The 19,287-nt window shown below is 43.0% G+C and overlaps 1 protein-coding gene across 1 annotated transcript; it reads left to right on the forward strand.

The window, feature by feature from the left end:
- The first annotated feature begins 2,479 nt into the window (after positions 1–2,479).
- Positions 2,480–18,710, forward strand: NPFF (neuropeptide FF-amide peptide precursor). Its single transcript, XM_082247696.1, has 3 exons — positions 2,480–2,608; positions 6,252–6,370; positions 18,198–18,710. Exons 1-3 carry the CDS (start codon positions 2,483–2,485, stop codon positions 18,316–18,318), a joined length of 366 nt encoding a protein of 121 aa, XP_082103822.1. The 5' UTR covers positions 2,480–2,482; the 3' UTR covers positions 18,319–18,710.
- The last annotated feature ends 577 nt before the right edge of the window (positions 18,711–19,287 follow it).

Below are 19,287 nucleotides of genomic sequence, written 5' to 3' on the forward strand. Positions count from 1 at the left end.
CAGCTATATAGATTATGTGCTGTGCCTAGGTAAATGTATTCTTTGTAGATAAAGGTTTAGAAGTACAGTATATTCCTAACAAAATAAGCACTTCTGTCCTATTGCGGTAGAGCAGATAAAAAAAAAAAAAAAAAGTTCCCATTCCCCATTTGGGCACAGATTTAGGACCGATATCACCAATGGCAAAGCATAAAAGGATTTCACTATGATACCACCTTCTGCAATTAAAGCTCAAGATTCTTTAGGACACTCTTTTCTCATTCTTTTTTTTACCTTGGTGGAACCCTTGAAACAATTGTCAGGCCTCAAGGAACCCCTTCTAAAGCCAATTAATTGTTGGTCAGGGTAAAATGACTCTTACACTGGCGGTTAGTGAGACGAATGCCCCCCTTAAAGGAGAAGTACAGACAACGCTTGTTTTGCTGTACTTCTGTGGATCACAGGAGTGCAGTCCGTTTTGCACCCATGTGACCTGTTTTCAGAAGATAGCAGGCTAAAGTCACAGAGTCGGTCCGCAAGCCACTGAGAGCCTGAGCCAGCTGCTCCTGCCCCCTCCACAGCCCAGTGCTCCAGTGCAGGGGGTGGGGGGGGGGCTGAGCAGACAGCAGTAACTGACAGTTACCAGCTCTCTGCTAACGGAACCCTGAGAACTGAAGGATCTGTGGTCTTTGATCAATTGGTTCTCAGAGCCAGTGGGGGAAAGATGCAGCTTCGGACTGATGCTGTATCCACCTAGGTAAGTATGATTTTGAAAGAAAAAAAATCTCTTACCCCCGCCCCCCCCCCCCCGTTTACATCAGCGCGATTTGACATGTCAAATCACAGCCTATCCGGCACCATCCCAATCGGTGCGGCGCTGACTTTGCGACTACTTTAGGTGACTTCAATAAACATCTGTGCATGAATCCTCACCGATGTCTTTCAAGTCGCCCCCGTAGTCGGACTCTAATGCTGCTTTGGAGTCAGTGGAAGAAGATCAGGGTAAATGCATTGAGTTCCTGCCATGTGATTGGTTGGCTAATTAGCAATTTGTGTTACCAAGCAATTGAACAGGTGTTCCTAATAAAGTGGCGTGTGTGTGTGTGTAAAATAATAGAAGATGCAATCCAATTGTTGTTCCAAATATCCTTTACTTCTGATCTTCATACATATAAGTAAACATACATTTACAAGCGACTGCACAGTTTCAGACATGTATATGTCCTTCATCAAGCTGCATATATATATATATATATATATACACACACACACACACACACACACATGAGAAGTTAAGGGGTCACATATACCGTAAAAAAGGGTTGTAAAGGTTTGTTTGTTTATTTTCCCTAATAAAAATAAACTTGTTATACTTACCTATCTGCACTGGTTTTGCACCAAGCTCCTGTCTCCTCCCCTAATTGGGTGCCCCATGGAAAGCGGATTTTCATGGGGGCACCCGTGCAGGCACGCTCCCGAGTCCCACTGCTGCGTCCATTGACACAGACAGCGGGACTCGGCCCCACCCCCCATGTCACTGGATTTGATTGACAGCAGCGGGAGCCAATCGCTCCTGCCGCTATCAATCTGCCCAATGAGAAGAGAGACAACTGCTGGAGCCGCTGGGCTCGTGCTCATCGCTGGATCGGATTGGACTCAGGTAAGTAAAGGGGGGGGTCGGGGGGCAGCTGCATAGAGTGCATTTAGGGGAAAAAACATTGAGACTTTACAATCATTTTAATTGCCCCTAATATTTGTATGTATGCATGTGAGATAGGGATTGTAAGCTTCTTCAGTGCAGGAACTGATGTGAATGTACAGTATGTAAAGCACTATGTGCAGTATATGGTTAGCGCTATACAAATACATATAATAAAGTAAATTGATGAACCTAAGTGCAATAATATAAAGTAGGACATGGAACTTCTCATTCCTGTACAGTCATCAGTACTGCCTTCCCCAGAGCTGCTCCTGGATGGCAGAGCCATATGTCCATCGCACAGGAAAGTATTAAGACTATTTATTCTGCCGCTGCTTTCACTTCATTTATTAGGATTTGGTCCTCTCTGCTGACAAGATGTACTAAATACACTAGAATAACAGAAAAGGACATCTACATTCCCCAGCCATTTACATTAGCAGCAGTCATCCCAAGAATATATGTGAAATAAAAAGGCAAATCTTTTCCCCAGCTCCCTCCACTGGGACCCCGAGCATTAGTAGGACAAACAGCTTTCAATTAAGTATCCACAAAAAATAAGTGCTTTAAACGTAATTCAGCTGGATTTATCCAAGTAATAATGTTAGAGGGAGCTTTATTGGCACTTCAGGGAGTGTCTTCCATCCCCAGAGCCAAATCTCCCCAGCTGTGACAGTACCATGTGGCACCTGCACATGATGATTCATCTCCTCCACCTTGCTGGGATGCTGGCTCTGCCCCCTGACTGGTACCTATATATACAGGAGACCTGAGCCCGTCCTATCACACCTGACCTACACAGCCATGGGGATAGTCGCCCTCCTCTTCCTCGCCTTCCTCTCCTGTGCCAGAACGGCTCAGCCTCACCAAGCAGATGAGGACTCCGCTGAAAACTTCATGGAAGTGCCTCCTAATCTCCTAGAGTCACAGGTAAGACAAGCTTCCAGGTGAGCATACTATACAGGAACCATCCACAGGTACACACAAGAGCAGAATGTGTGCTTTACAGATAGTTTAGATGTCATGCATTTTATTTTTAGTTACCATGATATGCAATATACTTACAGGTAAGATAGTCAATGTGCACAGTTACAGATCACAGTACAGTCTGTTATCGATTTTCTTTTTCTTATGGCCAACCACTGTTTAGTATACCTATGAATGGGTTCTAGCAGGAAAAAAAAAAAAACTTGAAATGTTAAACTTTGAACCCTTTTACATAATCTTGCTGTAGTTATCCTTTCATGTTTATTATGTAATAAACTCATAATAGTGTTGTAATACACGCATACTATTACTTTAATGTACTCCTACTATTGATGTAATAAACCCATACTATTACTTTAGTGTACTCCCACTATTGATGTAATAAACCCATACCATTGATGTTATATATTTATACTATTAATATAATATACTCATACTATTACTTTAATGTACTCATGCTATTGATGTTATACAGGCATACCCCACTTTTAAGTACACAATGGGACCAGAGCATGTATGTAAAACGAAAATGTACTTAAAGTGAAGCAATACCTTTTTTCATTTCTCAATGCATGTAAATACACTAGCTCCATAGGATATCTTGGTCAGCTTGACATGGCATTGCTCCCAAACCATGTGACAAGGACACCAAGCTTGGGGAGCATGTTAAGGGGATCCAGGACTATGACATTGTAGATTACCTAGGCAAGCTGGCCGACCACAAACAGGATATGTTGTAGTCCTGTGTCCCCTCTCGGTGCTCCCTAAGTTTGGTATCCCTGTCACTTATGGTTTGGGAGCAGTGCCATGTCAAGCTGACCAAGATTTCCTATAGACGCCAATGTTAAAAACCAGGAGTAGTGTCATGCCAAGCTGAACAAGCTGTGTCCTTACTCGCGAGTGTACTTAAAGCGGGGTATGCCTGTATAGTCATACTATTGACCTAATATGCTTATAATCCCGCAGAACATATTGGCATTCTAAAGTTTTGGTATACTCAGTGGTGTAAAATTCTAAATCCCCATTAAGCAGAGTAAAGTTAGAACTATGAAAACTTATTTTTGATTGCTCAGTATATATTTGTCACCAATGTTGATGTAATAAAAAAGAAAACTAACCTCCTACAACCACAGACGTAGCCTAACTACCCCTGAAAGTCTTTTCTTCTTTGTCATGCTAATCCTTTGGCCTCAATACTTTCTCAGCCACTAGAAAAAGTAGGGTGGGTAGATAGGTGGTTAAAAGGCTATTGAAGATTGGTAAAATCAAGGTGGGCTCCTACCCATCCAATTTTATAGGGTTTGATGAGCCGCAGCAGTCCTGCAATGTGCATGTTGTATTTAACCAATGCAATGCAAAGTATCCACATAAAACATGTATCCCGGACAGAACATTGAGATGCTTTACATATAGGCACACTATGGGGCCACTAATCCCAGGGTTCAGTATGCAGCCCAGTGTATATAGAGCAGTGTCTGCAAATACCTGTATGCAAGCCACAACTTTTAACTTAATTTGTTGCACTTGTGGTCTCATTTCTCTCATGGCAGAGTACTTTAAATAAGATCACAGACTTGTAACCTGCTTTATGTCAGTTTATTTACATTAAAGTAGATGTAAACCCCCAAATTAATGGCATTTAGTTGGAAAAAAAAGAGGCACAGTGGGCCATAATTACTATTTTTATACAATGCTTGTTTTTACCCTCTAATTAATCATTTGTTGCATCTGGGCTGCTGATCTCTCCTGTTTACATGCACTCTGATAGTGATCACATTCCATTCTCTTTAAAAAAAAAAATGGCTGCTTCTACATACGTTTTGTGTTTTGCCTGTAGAAGCACCTCATTGTTATCCTATGTGTCCATGCACATTAGGACAAATAGAGGCTCAGTGTTTAGAGGCAGGAAAAAAAAAAAACCCTTCTGGTTTGTGTTTGAAGCTTTCTGGCAGCAAAAAATGCAAAACTCCTAAACTATGTACAAAAAAATGCTCCATTATAACGTTTTTTTTCTGCCAAGGGAACTGGCGTTTTTTTTTTTTAAGCCCAGGGTGCATGGAGCCTTAGGGTGGTTTTTACTGGTGACAACAGTGAACCATGCCTGTATAAGGCTGGGTTCAAACTTATGCGATGCTGGGACCACCGCGAACCCTGTGCAGGTTCCCGCATTGCATGTGTCTTGCAGGCATTTCACAATGCCCTGTGCGAACTGCTGCTGGTGTCAATACAAAGTTAATAATACCCCCAGATCGGTTCGCAGATCGCAGTGTGAACTGACAAATGGTGCAGGAATAATTTCCCGTGCTCTGTCTGTGCTGCATTGTTATGAGTTACACTGTTCCCAGCTCTCTCTGAGGACTACAAAACATGTCCTCTTATATTAGAAGAGGGACTGGTGTTGTGTAGTCCTGTCCTAGGTTGACAACACTGCTTCTCTATAGATACAGTACAGGGGGTCAGCATTGTCACCCTAGGACTGGTAGGATCACTAGGTACAAATAAAGAGAATACCGGCTGTGGGAAGGTCATTGTTTTATGTTGCCCTTTTCACGCAGAATACTTATGGAGGTCTGTCTCTAATCAATCTGTATGTCAAGTCATGTTTTTGTATTATGACGCATTCCACTAAATAAAGAATTCAAAAACATAAATAAAAAGGTAAAAAGCCTTCAAATGTTCACCTTTTTACAAAAACGAAAATAAACTAACTCACGGCACACTAATCCCCCCCCCCCCCCCCCAACCTGGTCCCTGCTGAATTTACCTTCTTACAATGATTACTTTCTGCCATGCATGCTAGCAGAGTGAAAAGTGCAGTACACAGCCTAGAATAGTGAGCGGTCATTGGTCAGTGCCAACATGCGGACACTCACTGGCCAATGAGATTCTCTTTGTTCTGGGAGGGAGACTGAAAAAGAGAGAAGGGTTCAGAAGAGTGTGGTTTTCAGATTATTGGCACTGCTACATCAGCTAGCATGGGTGGCAGAGAATAATCAAAGAAGCTAAAGGGACTAGGGGTTGGGGAGGCTGTTCTGAGATAGTTGACCTTTTGAGTTTTTGTGAGTAGAACCAACCCTTAAAAAAGAAAACTAATGCACCTGCCTCATCTTAGGCTTCATGTACATTACAGCTCCTAAACCTGAGTTTAGGAGCTTTTGCTGTTTTTTTTTGCCAAAGCTCCTAAACTCAACTCCATAGCCTGTGCGTCCATGTACACATAGGCTTTTACCAGAGTTTAGAAGCTGCTGCAGTTAGGGGCTCTTCAACCTCAAACACCCACACCTGAACACCAAAGTATTGTGTTCAGAATAGGAATGTTTTGACCACCGGCCGCAAAACGTGGCAAAGTCGTGGCACAATCTGTCGTTTTCCTGCAGCTGGCGGTCAAAGTAGGCTATATGTACATGAAGCCTAAGGACTGGTAAGCTGCAATATATGCGTTTTGTTCTTGGGTTTACAGATTTCCTCAATAAAAACAATGTCCCTGCTAGGAACTGAAGCCAAAGACCCCAGCACAATACTGATAGCCACTAAGCCAAGACTAATAATACTGTTAATCTATGTTTCTTTTTTCACTTCTGTTTAGTTGGATGAAAGCATCTCATCGCAGCCCTTCTCACAAGAAAAAGGCGCATTGAGCTCCTTTTTAAAAACTCTTCTGCACTGGAGGACATCACGCAGCTCCTTCCACTTCCAACCACAAAGGTAACAGCCGCATGGCTCCTTGCCCTAGCTGTGTCTATGTGTCTTTATCAAAGCTGGCCAAATCTCAGCAAGAGCACCTTACTGTGTGAACTTAGGACAGCGTCCTGGCTTGGAGGAACCCAGCCTCAAATCTGAGTGAGACAAGTACGCCTAGGGAAACCCAAAGGAGCTATTGCCAATAACATCCAATCAAATGTAGTTTTACAGTTCTGGTGCAGAGTAAACCCTTTAGCCTTTAGAGTTTAGGTCATCATAGGTTACTGAGCATCTACGACTCAGAAACTGTATCTATGCCCAAAAAAACAAAGGTCCATAAAGAACTGTCATCTCTGCGTTATACAGCATTTTATTTACAACAAATGGCACCAGTACACACAATTTGGGGAAATTCATAAAGGGTGTCATAGGCAACCTTTAGAATTCTGTGTGGGCACAGCTCGGAAAAAGTGCCGGTGCTTGCGCCTGATTCATGTATCTGAATAGGAGTCTGTTCCTGTCTGCACTGAGGAAGGAGTATCCACATTGGACAGTCCTTCCTCCGTGCAATCACTCCCTCCAGGGATACAGCTTTGTGCAGAAAGGTTCCCAAACACAGTCCGTTCTAAAAACTGGCATACCTCTGACTCAGAGTTAGCCTTCGAGATGAAGTAAAGCTTCCTCTAACTTGTACCTACAGGTAAGCCTATGATAAGGCTTACCTATAGGTACTGTAAATATCTCCTAAACATGCACCATTAAGGAGATATTTACTTTGAATGCAGCCAGTTACATAACTGGCGCATGCGCTCTAAAGGAATGGCCACCCGTGATGTTCCTTCAGAGCCCTGTGCCGTGAACGGCAGCTCTTGTGTGCATGCGCGGGAGTGACATCATCGTGGCCCTGGCCAACCAGATGGCCGGAGGACGTGAACCCGGAAGGAATACAGGTGAACATGTCGGCCGTGTGAGCGGTGTGCTGGCGCCCCTGCAGGGGCTTTGTTCTAAGGTAAGTATTTCAAAATGACCCAGTATGCAATGCATACTAGCTCATTATGCCTTTGTCTTTCAGGTTTTTATTTTTTACTGGAGGTTTACAACCTCTTTAAAGCGTTAGTAAACCGCCCGTGGCATGTAAAATAAAATAAAAAAAATCCCCTGCAAGGCAGTGGCATAATATGCTAGTATGCACCACATACTGGCACATTATAGAATACCTACCTTAGAATGAAGCCCTCCAGCGGCGCAGTCACAGCTGACAGGGCTTCCATCTTCCCCTGGTCCTCCTTCCGGGTTCATGAGCTCCGGCTGTGCGAGTGGCTGGAACCGCGATGACAGCACAGAGCTCTGGAGATCCGGCCACGGTATGCCAGATCTTCAGAACGCATGCACCGGTCACGTCACCAGTGGCATCCAGTGTAAATAAACCCTATTGGTGCAAGTTTAGGAGATATTCACTGTACCTACAGATGATCCTTATTATAGGCTTACTTGTAGGGACGATTTCGAAAAAAAAAATAGTTTACTACCACTTGAATTACCACTATTTTTTTAAAATCTGAGAACTGCCAGTACTTCTTTCAGAACTTGCTGCTGCCATAGCAATAGGTTTTTAAAGTTTGCCATGTGTCAGTAATGTTACAGACACTGGTGGAAATGCTTGCTTAAATTAGGTGCAGGTAGTTCTTCTAAAGGTAACTGCTGCCAAAAAAGTGCCGTTAGGTTTGTTTAGAACTCCCCCATTTAATTTCCTGTAGCCAAATGACCATAAAATGGCATTAAAAAATAGCTATATGTAAGGTTGGACTAGCAAATCATACAATAATTACATTAAGAAATGCTTGATTTTTACAAACTAACAACCAAAACCTAAAACCGCAGAAACTTTCCTATGCCTGAGTATATGAACAATAGTTTTGTGTAACACTTATACAAATAGAATCCCTGTAAATGAATTCATTTTCCCCTCAATGAACATGGGAACAGGGAAACATTTTGGCGGTGCGTTATGTTAAAGTGGTTGTAAAACACAGACCTAGTGAAGTAACTGGCCTCAGATGATACACAGAGATGAAACCATTACATAAGTTGTACCTGTTTATTTGCAGCCATCTTTTCTCTACAGCCATTCAAAGTGCAGAATTTTTACACCTTGTCTGAGCGTTCAGAAAGCTGGGAGCTGAAATTACACTACAGATCTCAATGAGAAGAGCTCAGAGTTAATTGGAGGGAAGAGACACACACAGCACACAGGAACAAAGCTGAGGTTGTCAACCACAGACTGTGTGCTGGTGCTCCCTTCTCTGTCTTCTTTTTACTTCTCTGTGTCAGAAAAATTGAAGTAACTCGTGTTGATAGCAGATCAATGAAGCAGCAGACAAACTACAATTAGTGCTCTGGTTTGAGATAAGTACACTATAGATGGATGTGCTTTTTTCATGTCTGAGGTTTACAACCACTTGCTGACCTCTCTATAGCAGTTTTGCTGCTACAGGGTGGCCGCTGTGCGCAGGATCATGTGTGTGTGTGTGTGTGTGTGTATATATATATATATATATATATATAGGCTTACTTGTAGGGACGATTTCGAAAAAAAAAAAAAAATATATATATATATATATATATATATATATTTATACACACACACACATGATCCTGCACTTCTGGGTAGGTGGCGCGCTTCCACTGTGATTACACACAGCGGGAGCCGATCAGCAGGTACAGCGGACTCGATGTCTGCCGGCACCTGCTGATCATCAGCCTCAGAGACAGAACTTCAATCTGCCTGTAAACAAGGCAGATTGCCATTCTGACAGGAGGGAAGGCATGGATTCGTAGGTCCTCTGCAAGGTAGGGACTAGGATTCATGTCTTCCCCCTAGTTCAGAAAAACAGTTAACCCTTTGACTGCCCCTGATGTTAACCCCTTCTCAGCTAGTGTATAATTTTACACCCCTTCTCAGCCAGTTTATATATTTTTCACCCCTTCTCAGCCAGTGTATATATATATTTTTTTTTTCATGTGTGTAACTGGTTCCCAAAAAGTGTCAGTGTCAGAATGTTCATCGCAAAATCGCAGCCCTGCTTTAAGTCGCTGATCGTTGCCATTACTAATAAAAACAAAAAAATAAAAATATCCCATAGTTTGTAGACGCTAGAACTTTTGCACAAACCAATATACACTTATTGGGATTTTTTTTTTTTAACTAAAAAATGTAGCAGAATAAATATTGGCCTAAATTGAAGAAATTTTGATTTTTTTTTTCTACCCTTTCAAAATTGTCAGTCTTTTAGTTTATAGCGCAAAAAAAAAAAAAAAACGCAGAGGTGATCAAATACCACCAAAAGGAAGCTCTGTGGGGAAAACGACAGTGTTGCACGATCACGCAATTGTCAGTTAAATTAATGCTATGCTGTATCGCTTGACCAGGAAGGGGGGGTAAATCTTTAAGAGGTCAAGTTGTTAAAGCGATGATAAAGAAAAAAGAACACAATCTCATGCAATAAAAATGGTACATTTATTAGATGTAAAAACAAACGTTTGCTAAGGAACATTATCACATCTTGGCCACAGTTGTTGATTTCATTGTCCAACAAAATATCAGGCCCATGATTTCTTGTTTAGTCATGAAGGGCTCATGCTTCAAATATTGTGCGCTATACCATATCAATTCATATCCCCCCCCCCCCCCCATACATCTGTGTTGCTGCATTTGTTGTGCTATTATATAGAGTATATCTTGGAGATCATCATTCTTTGTTTAAAATCCAGTACAGAAGTGCATTGAATGATAAGTTTTCTATTGATTATTGTTAGGTAGCCCTTTATTACACGATCCTTCTTGCTGTGGGTGGATATTAAATGACAATGCAGAACATTTAAAATGATTGATGCCAAAATATAACCCATTGAGTTATTGATCTGTGTCGGGCCTACAGCTAGAAAAACATACACTGATACATGATTGTTACTTTTATCTGGTAGAAAACGTTAACATAAGGCTAATAAACCAGTAAGCACATAGGAAAATATTGATCAGACACTGCTCTAGAACAAGCCATGAGCTCTAAATAGAAGACCACATCTAAAGCTGTGCAATAGTCATCGCCCTATTTTCCATAATCCTATAGTCCAAAATTACTTAGAGACCCTGTCACCAACTTAAAATGTAATTGCAGGTAAAGGCACAAAAAAAACTTTTTTTTTTTTTTTTTTTTTTTTTTTTTACTTGCTGGCAGTGCTTTACCTATCCATTCATTTATTTTTGCAGTTCAATAACATTGTGTCTTTGAACTTGCTAGAATTTTTTACTTATTCATGAGCATAGGCGTGCGCAGGGGAGAGTGGCGGCTGGTGCATTGGGGGCGCAGGGGTGCCGCCCCCCATCCATGTGTCCGGCCCCCTAATCTGCATGCGGGGCGCCGGACGCATGAATCCCAATAGGGTTGTTTTTTTTTTTGAAACGTGATTAGAGCCAGAGGCTGTAATAGGCTTCAAAAAAGGGTGGGCTCAGGGGGGAAGAGCTCTGCGCCCTGAGCCCACCCAGTTGTGTGACAATAGCGAATGAATATTCGCTATTGCCACACTGATTCTCCTCCTGGCCAATCAGGAAGCGGGTCCTGAGACCCATTTCTCGATTGGTTGAAAGGAAAAGCCATGCTATTGGCCAAGGAGCGGAGGAGGAGGAGGGAGGAGACTTAGGAGGAAGCCGCCCCTGCCTGCCCAGGGTGAGTGACCTGGCGACTGGGGGGGACGGGACTGTGCAGGCTGGAGCTGGTGGGGGACAGTGCAGGCTGGAGCTGGTGTGGTCCGTCCCATGGAGCACCAGCCGCCACTGGTGTGCAGTGCAGGTTCCTCCTGCAGATATTTCACCAAAGCCCCCCAACAGAGCTCCTAAAAAATTTATGAAAATTAAAAAAGCTTTTGACACCGTCCACTGCTCTACTGACAACAACCTCTGCCCTACTAACATTGTCCAAGTTTTAATACATTTGGGGTGCACGCGCTAATGAAGAAGACTGCGCACATCTAGTTCATGAACCGATTCGTTGGTACAACTCCTCCCCCTGTAAATGGTTCACAGAATACAAGGAATTCTGTGAATGGACAAGGAAAAGGGGGGGGGGCACACTACTGCATACCTCCTAACTGTCCCTGATATGGGACAAATTCCCTCTTTCCTCCTCATTTGCCCTCATTTTGGTCTGATCTATATAGTGGTATATAAAATTATCTTTCAAAAAGTGTTTCCCAGTGCTAAACCTTTCATCCAATTTCTAAATTCCTGCATTTGTAGATGTCAAATGTCAGTATAATGGAATAGTAGTGGTAAAAAAAAAATGCACTTGTGGGTTTCAGCAATCATTTTTTTTCCTAATTCTCCTTTAAGGGGGCAGTGAAGGTGTGTGTCCTATTCCTACATACTTTTGCTAATAGGTGTCCCTCGTTCCCATCTTAAAAAGTTGGGGGTATGCTACTGCTTCCCTGTATGAGGGCAGCAAGTTTCATAGCAGAAGTACATTGAGAGCTGTATTATCCAATAGGAATGAAAGTATGAATTCTGCACTACACAGAAGTGATCTAGGGGTGGCATAAACACCAGAAGAGGCAATGTTTTATATAACCGATGAGACCAAAAGCCTGGATTCATACTTTATCTGTAAGATTCTAGCCTTCCTTAGGATTGTCTGTGTTGGAGGGCATGTTTGGGCCTATGTGTGAATTGATAATTATACTAAACGTGTAGGAAGCATTCCAGTCCCAGGAATAAATGAAACCAAGGTATACATACACAGGACTCACCAGAGTACTTCACATTTAATATTTAAAAAGATAAAGTTGCCACACTTTACAAGAGTTAGACTGGCATGCCATCTTTCACTGTAATTAAAGAGTTATTAAACCAAAAACAAACATTTATTATATTGCAGCTTACCAATTCTTAGATGTGGTAGCTGTATTTGTTTTCTTTTTTATGCTTTCTCTTCATTTGGTGATCCAGCCAGTAGGTCTGTTGTTTTTCCAACAGAACAAGCATTCCTACAGATGTAACAGTTACCACTGGTAGGAGTGCTTACAATGATGAGCTTTATTTATTCATATAAAACCTTCGTCCCAAAAGAAAAAAAGAAATATGTTGCTGTAACTGCTTGTATAACCGCAGTTTGAGCTAGAGCTTGATTTCAATTTGTTAGTGTATCTAAATCTGCTAGTCTAACACTACTCTCCCCCTCAGACTGACAATGCTGCTGTCTAAAGGTGCCCCCTGTATGCCATCATCCAGGGTGGGGGCACTCTAACACAGGAGGTGTTACTGGCCAGATCACCAGGTGAAAGAGGAAAAAAGCCTAAAAAAAAATGTAATTAATGCAGCCACCACATCCTAATGATTGGTAAGCTGCAATATATTACATTTTTGGTTTTGGGTTTAATATTGCTGTAAGCCCCCTTCTTTGTGGATGGGTGGCTAAAGCAGACTGGTATACATCTTCAGTAAATGAATATTGTGTTTTCATGAATCAATTTATAGCTTTAAGGTGATAGTACAAGGATTGCAGCACCCAAATACAGTTAAAAGGTGAAACACACTCCTATAAAAATTATATTCAGCACAAGTCCATATATAATGAATATAGTCCTTTTAAAAAAAATCAAAAGGAGGGTCACTCACCAAAGAATCAATGATTTCTTTTGAGTCTTGGGAAAAAACTGGATTTTTGACTTACCATAAAATCCTTTTCTCTGAAGTTCATTGACAGACGCAGCTTCATATCTTCTTAGCCATTGGGTTATGCTCCTCCCATCAGGAATAGGACACTAGGCAGGAAAAAGCTTTCACCATGCCTATGGGACTGTCCCTGCAGGCATAACCCCACACACACTCTGGTACAGCCCATAGTTTCATTGCTAGCAGTGTTTAGAAGACAACAACCCCATTCCACTCATATTTAGAGGGGCGGGTGCTGCGTCTGTCAATGAACTTCAGAGAAAAGGATTTTATGGTAAGTCAAAAATCCAGATAGAGTTCAGAAAGACCTCTATCCTTCAATACCTGGCTTTAAACAGCCACGCCGTTAAAGCCAGTGACTGTAAAAGGATGGAAGATCGGCCCTTGAGACAGCAGATCTTCCCTGAGTGGAAACCTCCAAGGAGCATTGGCGACCAACCTTACCATGTCTGCCACCAGTGTGTCTGTGGTGTCGGCCAGAGGATCCCTTGACCTGGCCACAAACCACGGAACCTTCTTGTTGAGACGAGAAGCAAACAGGTCGACATCGGGTCTCCCCAATCGTACACACAGGAGGTGAAATCCCTCCGGGTGCAGGGACCACTCCCCCTTATCCAACACCTGATGACTCAGGTAATCCGCCTGCCAGTTCTCCACCCCGGGGATGTGCACAGCAGAAAGAGCTGGGACAAACTTTTCCACCAAATCCAGAATCTCAGCCACCTCCCGGGCCGCCAAGACACTCTTGGTGCCTCCTTGATGTACGCCACGGCCCCCTGCAATTTTTGCAACTTGTCTGGGGGGGAAGAAAGACCCTTGCCAAAGTGGAGTCCAGAGTCAGGCCCAGATAATCCAGTCTCATTGAAGGTATCGGGGTAGAATTCTTGAAATTGATGTTCCAACCAAACTCTTGCAGTGTTTGGACAGTGACAGTCAAATCGCCCAACAGGGCTGAGTGAGAGTCCGCCCTCAATAGGCGATCGTCCAGGTACCCCAGTAACGAAATTCCCCATAGGCGCAGTAATGCCAACACCGGAGCCAGCACCTTGGTGAAGACCCTGGGGGCCGAGGTGAGACCAAAGGGTAACGCTGCAAATTTATAATGCTCATCTCCTATAGCGAAGCGGAGAAAACGCTGGTGTCCAGCGTAGATAGGGATGTGTAGATATACGTCCTTGATATCTATGGAGGCCAAAATGTCTCCCTGGTGTAGGGACGCCACTACCGTGCGAATGGACTTCATTCAAAACCTCTGTACCCGCACAAAGCAGTTCCAAGCCTTGAGGTCCAGGATTGGACACACTTTGCCTTCCTTACTCAGCACAGTAAACAGGTTTGAATAAATGCCTTCCTTACTCAGCACAGTAAACAGGTTTGAATAAATCCCTTAGAAATGTTCCTGAGAGGGAACCACCGCAATCACCCTTTGCAATAGCAGATCTTTTACCGCCTCTCAGAGATCCCTTAAACGGTCTGGAAATAGGAGCAGATTGGATGGGAAGAACCTGTCCGACGGTCCAGACCGGCATTCGATTTTGTACCCCAATCGCATCAGTTCGTGAATCCATTTGTCCTGAAACAAGGAAGTCCATGGTTCCGGAAAGAAGCAAAGATGTCCTCCCACCCCAGAATCGGGTGAGGACGCCCCTTCATGCAGACGAGTATTTGTCTGCAGAACCCAAATTGGCCTGTCTTCGGTCTGCCTGACCACTTCTTCTTGGAACTCCCAGAAGACCTGAATGGCTTTCCTTTTTCTTGCGACCCAGAGGTACATAAAAGCCGCCTATGGCTAGTAAAAGAAGGCACCCATCTGACACGTGGTGCCTTGCCCTTGGGGTTGAGGGAGAAGAGTACTCTTCGCATCCATAAGGCCTTTGATCACATCATCCAGGGAGGATCCAAACAACCTCTCCCATGCGCCTAATAGCAATCCCCACCGCGGACACTCTGGCTACCAGTGGAGCCGCATCCAACGACGCATTGCATATATACAGAAGGGCTTCAGCCATTTGATCCAAGAGCTCAATCAGCCCCAGGGAGAGCTGTTCAATTTCTAAGACACATTTTAGCAACTTTACCCATTCAGTGACCGCCTGCGACACCAGGGTGGTCACAAAAATTGGTTTCAATATGGAGTCCGCTATCACATGTAAATGTCGGGACAGAGGCTCAATCCGTCTATCAACGGGTTTCTTCCACCAGGACCACAGTAGACTTATTCAGTCTGGAAACTGGATGATCCACCTTTGGTGACACGGTCCACCGAGTGGAAACCTTATCCGTGAAGGGATATTGGCATTTAAAACGCTTGGGCACAACTAACATGTGCTTAATGCGCCCCCATTGTTCATTGACAATATTGTCAAAAGTTCTGGACAGGGAAACACTTTGCCCGATTTCTGGGAGTTGTGGGAGCCAAAAGACACCTGTGTTCCTGACACTGTAGACTCATCCGCCATTTTTAAAGTTTCTCGGACTGAAACTATAAGTGCTTCCACCAATGCACTTTCCCGTGCAGCGGGTGACGAGTAAAGGTCCTCTTCGCCATCAGACTGTGATGACACAGAGCCACCAGCATGTCTGCGGCGGCCACATCTGCCTCTGAATCCTAAAAAACAGGGGGCGAAGGCAAAAGGTGCTTACGGCTAGTGCTACTTTTTAACACCAAATCCACTTTTGACTCTAGGTTTTCCAAAACTGCTGTAAGAGCTGACAGGGGCTGTGACCCAGAAGGTTCCACAGTTGTACTGAGGGGGTCTGTAGGTGAAATTTTGTCCTGGGACTCCATGTTCACTAAATTTAAAAAGATGTAGTGTCACTTTAAAAAAGTCGCAAAAACGCAATTGCACTGCCGGTACAGCACGTCCCAGCCTAACACAGTCTGTTAGCAGTGTGTGAGGAACCCCACAAGAGACCCAAAAAAATTTTACCAAACCGATCAGGAGGCTTCCTGAAAAATGCCCTCCCTCACGCGGAACCACCTTCGTGGCCGCAATGTATCTGCCCCCCAAAGGTAGAAACCTGTAATGGGGGGGGGGGGGACAGCTGAAGGGGGGGGCCTGGTATATCCAAGAGGCCAGGGGAACCGAGGGTCCGACTATTACATGGAGGGGGCCCACGTCCACCTGAGACCGCCAGAGAAATGGGGGGCTCTTACTCACCATAACACAGATCGTTTGGGCGCCACTCTAAAAAGACTACCACCCAGGAGGGGGGGTGTTGCCAGCCAAGGGGTACGCCTCAACTTAGTGCGTTCCAGGTCATTCGCGTCCCAGCGAGACGGTCCACTAGCGGGCTCGTCCCCGTCCATCGGGGCTCTGTCGTGGCGAGGCCTAGTGCTGGACTATAACCTGCTCACGCTCATTGGCCAGGCTGGGAGATCTTAAGGATCTAGAATATCCAGTCCGAAACCCAGCCGGCTGTTGCATGTAGTTTTCCAGGAACTCTACTTAAAGAATAAAGTACAAAAAAAAGGTTCCCAAAAAAATAGTGTGTGTGGGGTTAGGCCTGCAGGAACAGCCCCATGGGTGTGGTGAAACCTTTTTCCTGTCTAGTGTCCATTTCCTGATAGGAGGAGCATAACCCAATGGCTAAGAAGATATGAAGCTGCGTCTGTCAATGAACAATAGAGAAATATTATTTTACCTGAATACTTCCCCACGGAAAGGGAATCTTAAGTGTTCGCACTTAGTTTAGTCTCCTCCACATAAAAGATCATGGGAAAAAATCAGACAAAAATAAAACACTTGTAGTGTAGTAGATTGATGCAATCTTGCACAGCAGATAGGAGAAGTGCACCAGTGATGAACAAACTTTAATGCGTCACTCCTTTAGCCCCACATGCAATGCAAACTCACCAAATGAACATAATCATAGCGCTTATCACCATGCCCATAAGGCCATGTCACCAGGATCTCCGTATATATGCAGTAGGTGAATGGTCATACACTCTGTCCTCTCAGTATTTCATCCAAGCAGAATAAACAGTGTCGCGATAAATTCCATTTATTAAAATTCATCAAGGTGCAAACGAACATTATCAATAGATAAGTAAAATGCCACTCAAATGTGGAACGCCGCCATAAACAGCCATCGCGGCGGCGTGAAGTCATGTGAGCAGCACCGCCCCAACGTGTTTCCAGCCAATTCTTGTCCTCAGGGGCCTCATGGATGGATGGGAGAGTTTTCTTTAACCACTTCCCACCCAAGGACGTACCTGTACGTCCTCGGGTTTCAGTGGCAATACTTGGATGAATGCACCTACAGGCATCATCCCAGTACCATTGTTTACAGCCAGTGATGGCTTATTACCCACTCAATCACTTCTGCGGGTGGCGGAAGGGGGTCTTGCCGCCGCCTCTCCCAGGCTCTCCGGTCCCATCACGGAGCTCGGGAGCGATCCGGCAAGCGGCCGTGGCTGCTTTGGACAGAGAGAGAGAGGAAATTACATTGTTCCCCTCTCTCTGTAACCCTGGAAACCGGGAGCAATGAGTATTCGTCACAATTTTAAGCACTGTAGTCTGCCGCCATTCCACAGGCAGGCGCAATTTTAAAGCGTGACATGTTGGGTATCTATTTACTCAGTATAACATAATCTTTCACATTCTACAAAAAAATTGGGCTACCCTTACTGTTTTTTTTTTGTGTTTGAAGGTGTTTTTTTTTTACCCAAAAAAATAGTGTTTGAAAAACCGCAGCATAAATACCGTGTGACATAAAAAATTGCAACACACACCATTTTATTCTATAGGGTCTCTGCTAAAAAAAAAAAAAAAAAATATATATATATATATATATATATATATATATATATATATATATGTGTGTTTGTGGGTTCTAAGTAATTTTCTAGCAGAAAAAAAGTAGATTTTAAAAAGTAGTGTCAGAATAGGCTTGGGAAGGAGGTGGTAAACATTAAAAATGACTGAATAGCGTTCTTTTTTTGGTGCTTAGATAGTTCCACTTTAACAAAGATGTTCTCTGTGAGATAAGTGAAGCTTCACTTGTTTGAGTTCAGGTGCACCTTCGTAACAAAAACATAAGTGTGCAAGTTTTGTATTGCTTAGGAACACAGAGGTAGAAGATGGAATTTGCTTTTAAATGTTGTGTCCTTCTCCACCTAAGGTTTGGAAGAGATGAACACAGCTCAATACTGGGTGACGGACGGATTCATTCTCGAGGATGGGACTCGGCACCACAGTTTTGGAGCATGGCAGTACCTCAACGCTTTGGGAGAAAAAAATAAACCCAGAAGACAAATAACAGGATTGACCAATAAATATCTCACTTCCAAAATGTACAACCTGAAAGAACTCCTGTGTATAGTCTGACCACATATACAAGATACAATGGGACTGTTTACTAACAAAGTGCAGAATACCTGTGTATCACAGTGACCAATTCTACCTTTGTGATTTGTTGTTGCAATGTACAGTTGACCCTTATGTTTAGGAAAAGAAAAAAAAAATGGAGGTGATGCTGACAGTAACCAGAATCCTTTATTCTTCTCATGTAGGTCAAATAATGAATGTGAATATCTGATTGGTTGTTTTGTGCCACACACTTTCACTTCTCTTTCCTCTGTATTATACATGAGGCCCAGCAAGTCTATAGGGCCAACCATTTAGTTTACTATGTATGCCTTCAAGTGTCATTAAAACATTTTTTAGTTCAGCGTGGTAATTACTTGTTATCTACCTTTATACTTTGTTGGTACATTCCATCTGAAAGTTGAATTTAGCAGAGATAAGTGTTTTTTCCACTTTAATAAATTTTATTAATTTTTTTTAATTATATAAATTTATTAAATGTATTTATATTAATTTATGTCCCATAACAGGTTGGCCTAATGACTGACAAAGGGCCTAATCCTTCCCAACTATATCTAAAATGTGGCCTTTTTTCCTGTCATGGAAAATATCATGGATTAAAAAGTCACCAAAGTATGCTCATAGTATAGAAATGCTAGATAATCTAGTTGCTACTACCATGGCAACTTTGCATGAATATGTTTTTTTTCCTCTGTACCATTTTTTTGTATTTCTTATTTATCCCCCCCCCCCTTTATATTTTATTTTATAGTTGTATTTTTCCCCCTTCCCCCATTTCTTGACCATAACAGGGATGGAGGTGCTTTGATTATAAGCACCTCATATAAAGTCCCAAATTTTTCTTTTTTCTTTTATTATCTATATATGTTCATAGTATAGTCTAT

The sequence above is a fragment of the Pelophylax lessonae genome (genome assembly GCF_965119305.1).
Source record: "Pelophylax lessonae genome assembly, chromosome: 2".
NCBI classification, from domain to species: domain Eukaryota; kingdom Metazoa; phylum Chordata; class Amphibia; order Anura; family Ranidae; genus Pelophylax; species Pelophylax lessonae.

Coding starts and splice junctions, on each gene's coding strand:
- NPFF (XM_082247696.1), top strand. CDS start 2,483: ATGGGGATAGTCGCCCTCCTCTTCCTCGCCTTCCTCTCCTGTGCCAGA. Junction 2,609..6,251: donor CTAATCTCCTAGAGTCACAG/GTAAGACAAGCT, acceptor ACTTCTGTTTAG/TTGGATGAAAGCATCTCATC. Junction 6,371..18,197: donor TTCCACTTCCAACCACAAAG/GTAACAGCCGCA, acceptor TCTCCACCTAAG/GTTTGGAAGAGATGAACACA.